The sequence below is a fragment of the Brugia malayi genome, assembly GCF_000002995.4.
Source record: "Brugia malayi strain FR3 genome assembly, contig: Bm_v4_Chr2_contig_001, whole genome shotgun sequence".
Taxonomy (NCBI): domain Eukaryota; kingdom Metazoa; phylum Nematoda; class Chromadorea; order Rhabditida; family Onchocercidae; genus Brugia; species Brugia malayi.
Genome location: NW_025062476.1, coordinates 14,022,942 through 14,029,679, shown reverse-complemented (window position 1 = coordinate 14,029,679; position 6,738 = coordinate 14,022,942). Strand labels below are relative to the sequence as shown.

The following is a 6,738-nucleotide window of genomic DNA, read 5'->3' as shown; positions in this document are numbered from 1 at the left end:
TGCAGTAAATAATATATAAATATATTTAACTTAAACTATACGTTAACTAATGCATACGATTTAATCATTTTTCGCTTAATTTTTATCACATTTTTATGTGAACTGAGTTTGTTATAAAAATTTAGTAACAAACAAATAAATATAAAAATGAAAAAGCAAAGAAAAAAAGTTTAATAAAAATCTGCCAAATAAAAAAAAAAAGTGGAAAAAATCGACTAAATATGTAAATGAACAAACAAATTTAATTGAAAAAAAAAATGGAAATTATATTGCTAAATGAATGGAAAATATTGTTATAAGCAAACAAAGTTGTGCATAATTTCCACGGACCGTATTAAAGTTTAATATACGAACTTTTGTGATTATGTTTCAGTTACCGGGTTTATAATCCGGATGCTGGGAGATGTGTTTGTCCGGTTTTGTTGGTACTGAATGTGAAGCACTTCGATGCCTGCTACATTTGGATAATTAGTTTGCAGTTAATTGTTGGTGACATTATTGAACTTCAATAATAACTAAAACAGGTAGAGGAATAGTAAGTAATTGATACTGGCAATGATATATTTAATCGTAATCAAGTTGAATTTAAATGAAATAATCTTCTATTAAACAGTGGAATAGACTTTTGGTGTTATTAATTTGATTGAGCAAAAGCTGGTTAATTTTGTATTAACGTGATATTCTGATTTTTTAAAAATGAGTGTTATCCTATTATTACTTTTAAATCTCTCACTTCGCCAGCACTGCATATGTTTATAATCTTTTAGCCAAAAAAAAAAGTTTTACTGCTTTGTCAACGTGTAAATATAAAACGTATTAAAATGGAACTAAGTTCACACTTAAAATTTAATTTCAGATTATTTCATTGTGTAATAAAATGGCGAGCAGCTTCTACGATGAAGGTATAGAATCATCGCCGTCATCGTTACTTCGATTATCGCTACAGGTAGTTGCGAAAACAATGTTTGAATATCACTGGTTTCCATCTATTGATAGTCCCCTGCCATCAGAAATTTCCGATTCGTTGATGGCTACGCTTCGTTTCAACAATTGGCTTAATGGTAAAACAATGGCACTATTTGATAAGCGTTTTCGTCTAACTGAGGTTCGACTATCTATAAAGTGGTGATACTGATTAATGGTTTGTAGAGTTCAGATCAGAATTATCTATTTTGAAATTGATACTGGCATTGTTTGTATTGAAATTATTATCAAAAGAAATTTGGATTTTCAAAGAAGCAGAAAGGTAGTAAAACTGATTTAAAAAATTTTTAAGTGTCAACTTTTCTTTGCCTTTATCATTACGTCAGAAAGTTCATATGCAAATTTTATGTTGCTGTCAGTTCATTCTTTAAGATGCATTTTAATTTTTGAGAAAAAATTTGAAAAAGCTAAGAGAATACCAATTTCGGGTCGCCTTATTACTATGCTATACATTTATTATTTTTTAAAGGATTCATACCTTAAATTTTATGGAAGATCAAATATCTTTCATAAAAAAATAATTGAAACTCAAAATAAGTTTTTGTTTAGACTTCTGTCATTATCTCAATAATTTCTTTTTGGCATTTAATAGTTGACAAAACATTCTACAAAAAATTCGTAGAAATTAAATTACAGGTACATTTATCATATTCCTTGTTGATGGTAATGCCAATTGAAATGTTACGAATGCATCCAATAAAACGTCTTACCATTCGTGACACTTCAGTTACCGATTCTGTTCGTGATTTGCATGGTATTTTACAGTTACTTGGACCCCATGCATTAACGTCGCTGGAATACATTGACATGTCCGGTAAATTCATATAAAATTATGACTTCTAAGTTTTATCAATTCTTTCAAGAACACATTTTGACTAAATTGGTTTAATTTTACTACTTCACCTTGATTTCTGTGGATTATTATTTTGCCAAAAAGTCTGATTTATGGAATGGAAATTGTTGAGATCATTGCAAGCCTAATTAATATGTAAACTAATGGAACAAAAATTCACTTCGTTTTACCGCAATTTTCTGTGATTATTCACTTTCAGGTGTAACGCCAGTAACATGTATAGCTTGTTTAGCTGATTTGAAATATTTAACAACTTTAATTGTTTCTGAAACACCGGCGTTTGGTGATGCTGAATTAAAATTGGTGTGCAAAGAGATGCGTTATATGAGAGTTCTTGATTTATCGCAAACAATCATTACAGCAATTGCCCCATTAAGTAATTTGAAGTAAGTCGTTTTCCAATTTTTTTTATTGAATTAATTTATGTAAGACGAATAATTTTATATTTTCCAGTTAAAATAACGAAGGAAAATGTTCGATTTTCAGAGACACTTTGGAAGTACTTGTAATGCATCGACTTAGGTTTTCTCGTGCTATAACAATAAATGGTGCTGCGGATACATTACGACTTCTTACTAAGTTAAAATTTCTAGATATATCCGATAAAAAAGTTGATGTATTACCAAACAGGTATGTTTATCAACTTTATTGTTTTCACTGCAGCTAGAATATATGGGCATTACAAAAATATGTTTCATTTTTTTTTTTTTTTTGAATATAAATATTATAAGTTTTAACGAAGGGAAAATACAAGAACTGTTGAGCGCTCAATTATTAGTTAAATGTTAAATGAATGTCGAGTTAAATGAATGCACCTCCGAAAGTTAACTTTAGCGATTGTTACACTCAATTAAATGATCACTACTTTAGCATTGGTGAACCGCTTGAAGTTGATATAGGGACATTGGTAGTCCGTGATATCGTAGCATCAGGCATACCATGGTGGCCAAGTCTTCGCTTCTTGGACGTTGCTGGGAATGCATTAAATTTTCATAGTCTTGTAACTGCTATTGATTATATTACAAAGTTCATCTCTCTACATCCCCATTTGGTCTACGTATCCATTTTGGACACTTCTTTAAATCGACATCCTTATCACTATCCGTATGAAAGGGATAAACCATTGCAAGTAAAATTTTGGATATTAATGCGCTAGTGTGATTATTTTATAATTTATGAAATATCTGAGTATTCTTTAAAAATTTTTGCTATGAATCTGTAATATCTGCCCTACAGATAGCTAATGCTGGCACACGTGCTCAATGTCTTCTTTCATTGCAACGATATTGGCGTCCAGATCGAGAAGCTTTTGCATCGCATGCATTACAAGCCGTATATTATCTTCTACAAACCTCTTATGATGAATTTCAGCCTGCTGATTTGCGTCTTACTGTCCGGGTAAACTTTTGACCTAACATGCCTCTTATGTATAATTAAAATTTTATTACAGTCTTAATTATTTGTTTAGCTGTTTATTTCACTGAGTTAACAGAAAGTAATTGAAAAATGAAATGAAATCTGCAATAGGCGATTGAAATTTTTTTGGAAATTTCCAATTGCAACTTTTTCTGACATTTTCAGGGTGTTGTATTGTCGATGCTTAATCACAAAAAAAACATTGCAATACAGATGGCAGGGAGTGCCTGCCTTTATCACCTCTGCAAGTAAGTTCTGAATTGTATTGGCCAAGTCGTAGTGAGTCATTAACGCGTAAGTAAGAATGAATGTTTTGTTCACCTTTATTTACTTTTGAATGTTTAATTACTCTCATAGTATTTGCAGAGTAAGTAAATTTTTGTAGATCAAAAAGAATTAATCAACTTACCGCACAAGAGACGCGATGCTGTGTTGATCGATGCTTAGATGCAGCAGAAAATCATCCTCGGATGGTCCAGGTATGATTTTTGCTATTATTGTTGTTGGGAAACAGTCTTACCTGCTGAGTGAGAATTCAGGAGTATTTCAAAAAAGAGTTTTTCTCCACTAACCTTTTAATCCATTAAATTTCTATCGAAAATTAATTTTTACTTTCAGCTGCAAAAGAATGTATGGCTTACGGTATGTAGCGATCACTTATTACAATCACTAAATTTTGATATATTCCGTACGTGTGAAATAGCCTTAGAATCAATGGTAAACACGCGAGATCCCTCAGTTTCAAGGTAGAGCTCCTATCATCAGAATGAAAAAGGGCAAAGATTTTCTTGTCAAATTTACCCCGATAAGCTAGAATTTTTGAAAATTTTCAACATGAGAAAATCCATTAAATTAATTCGTGCCTGCGGATTTCTTAGTAGTTCCAAATTCGTGAATGTAGTTTTGTTCTTTATTATTTCTGGAATTTAGTGAAATTCTTTATCTTTTTCCGTTGCAGAATGACGATCGCAGTTGTATCAATTTTGGCTCCCAAATTGCCTACCGAACAAAGTCATCTTTTAGCCACAAATAAACGATATGTTGCGCACTTGATTGAAATGATCAATGAAAATCTAGACAATCCCGACAATGGACACGATAATTTCAATAATTTCACAGTAAAATTTACTCTATCTGCTCTCTGGAATTTGACAGGTACTTTTATTTGAATATGAAATATATAGAGCCATAGCTCACCAAATGTTTTAGTCATTCTGATACTTTGCTGCCAAGTGTTTTGGTTTTAGATTTCTAATTCAAAGCCCGACTAGTGATATGAATAATGTATTCAATAGTACAACATATGATAGGTGTATTTCCGTACCGTTGTCATGAGGCTGAAAGTACAGAAATTTAAATTATTAAAAGCACTTAAAAAATGATGGACAAAATAATTTGTATTGACAGTGATAACTGCTATTTGAATCTTTTATTTTGAGCGTTTATTTGTTAACTCATAGCTGCTAACCTATCATTTTCTTCCTATTGAACTTTTATTTTTCTTATCTATTTTAGATGAATCACCGGTTACATGTCGACTATTTGTGCAGCTTGGTGGAATTGCAGCAGCATTTGGCATTTTGGAACAATATCAAAATAATACAAATATACAAACCAAGGTTCTTGGCCTTTTGGTGAGTGCATTTTGTATTTTGTGACATGCATACAAAATCTAGTCTTTTTGTATACTAGATAGTTTGATTCATTTAGCACTTTATTGTGGCATAACTCATAACTTTCTGTCAAACCTTACCTGGATGCCGCAACATTGTATGCAGATTGATAAGAACTGGGATGATGATAGATAAAATGAATATAATCATGAAAATTTCAAATTTCTATTCTAGAACTACATATAAGGTTAACTTTTATTTGAAAATCTAGTACAACCAATTTTAAGATGCACAATGCATATTTCTTTCTTATTGGCGAGCAGAGAATGATATATAAAATAGTGATACATTTTATGTTTCAGAATAACATTGCCGAAGTACGAGGTCTGAAGAAGCGAATAGTACATCATCGATATATTCGGACAGTTCTGTAAGTTTATTTTGTATTTAGGTGATGAAGCATTTCCGGATGTTGTCACACGATTCTTAGTTAAAATGAAAAGTATCAAGTGGTTCTTAGTAGGATATGCACTATTCTACAGATCAATTTAATTTGCTGGTTTTGCAGATTGTATTTCTCGAAAATAACAAAGCTATTTAGAGAGTTGCTGGAAAGTGATCTGATACCTGATAGTTACGCTGCGGCTGTTGGTAATGCAAGACATATCGATGTTTCGTATTTCGCTGCTGGAATATTGGCAAATCTGTTGGACTGTGGCCCATGGACATTTGAACCGACATCGGATCACTGTAATCAATCCTTGGTTGGTCTTTTTTTCTTTTCAGCTGAAAAATGGCTTATTATAATTTCAACTCTTTTTTTTATGCAGTAATAACGGTTGAATAATCAGTGAATACATTTTAAATATTAAAAAATTACAGTGGCATACTAGAGTGAATTGGCAGTACACTCAGTACTGTACTTTATTTTTTATGTCTTTGACATATTTAGTTGCCTTTAGCCTTATTTCATTTCATTATAGATAATGGCAGTAAAAAGATGGCCCAAAGCATTGCTAACTATGGTTGCCTATCGGTAATTGTTACTTTTTTTCTGTAGTTTTTGTTATTTTGGATTACCAAGAAAAATGTCTTACAGTTGTTTTGGAAATTTCCCGAGGACAACGAGGAAATTATTATTTTATCGGTCATTATGTTCTAGGAAGTAGAATTGTTATTATTTTTTCGCTTACAAGGACGAATTTAGTAGATAAATATGCCAACGAAATTTACTGAATAATGACCTGCATTAAAACTTTTTCATTCAAGTATATACACTTTATTTTTAGGTCATTTGTACCATTCTTTGTTTTACTGAAACAGGATGGTATAACCGGAGCGCAAATGTGGGCTGCATGGGCAATCCAACATGTGTGTATCAGTGACAGACAAAATAACTATATAAAGTTACTCCTTTCGCAAGGAGGACGAGAAGAATTTTTGCGTTTAGTCAATTCAAGATTTGCTCATCCAGATGCTGTACAGCTTGCTCATTCTGTGCTCACTTTAATCAAACATTTCACTTATGACCCATCAAAACTCAAAAATTAAATCATAGCATCATTAATTTGAAGGACATGGAGCACAAAAATAGTTATATTATCATTTTTTGGTTAATTGATGTTGTCTTTCTCTAGCTTTTTTTCTTTATTATAGGGCTTACATAAATTTCTTGGCCTTGTACTTCTCGATCCAGTGTTTTATACTGCTTCACGAAATGTTTATATTTTTAATATTTCAATGTTAATTTCAGTAACTTTTAGCTCTTGAAACAATATTGAATGTCTATGATGTTTTTAACGCGTTATTTTTCATGATGATCAATAGCACATTTTGAGGTGTCTAGACTTGATTTCAATGTTTTGATTTATC

The 6,738-nt window shown here is 31.5% G+C and overlaps 1 protein-coding gene across 1 annotated transcript; it reads left to right on the top strand.

Annotated features, from left to right (window-relative positions):
* Positions 1-877: 877 nt before the first annotated feature.
* Bma-zyg-11 (Leucine Rich Repeat family protein) lies at positions 878-6,417 on the top strand (the record flags this gene model as incomplete). Its single annotated transcript, XM_043079518.1, has 15 exons — positions 878-1,105; positions 1,621-1,798; positions 2,037-2,223; positions 2,324-2,467; positions 2,708-2,966; positions 3,074-3,235; positions 3,419-3,501; positions 3,639-3,732; positions 3,872-3,999; positions 4,212-4,408; positions 4,769-4,887; positions 5,229-5,296; positions 5,468-5,630; positions 5,850-5,902; positions 6,156-6,417. 15 exons carry the CDS (start codon positions 878-880, stop codon positions 6,415-6,417), a joined length of 2,325 nt encoding a protein of 774 aa, XP_042935452.1.
* Positions 6,418-6,738: the final 321 nt, after the last annotated feature.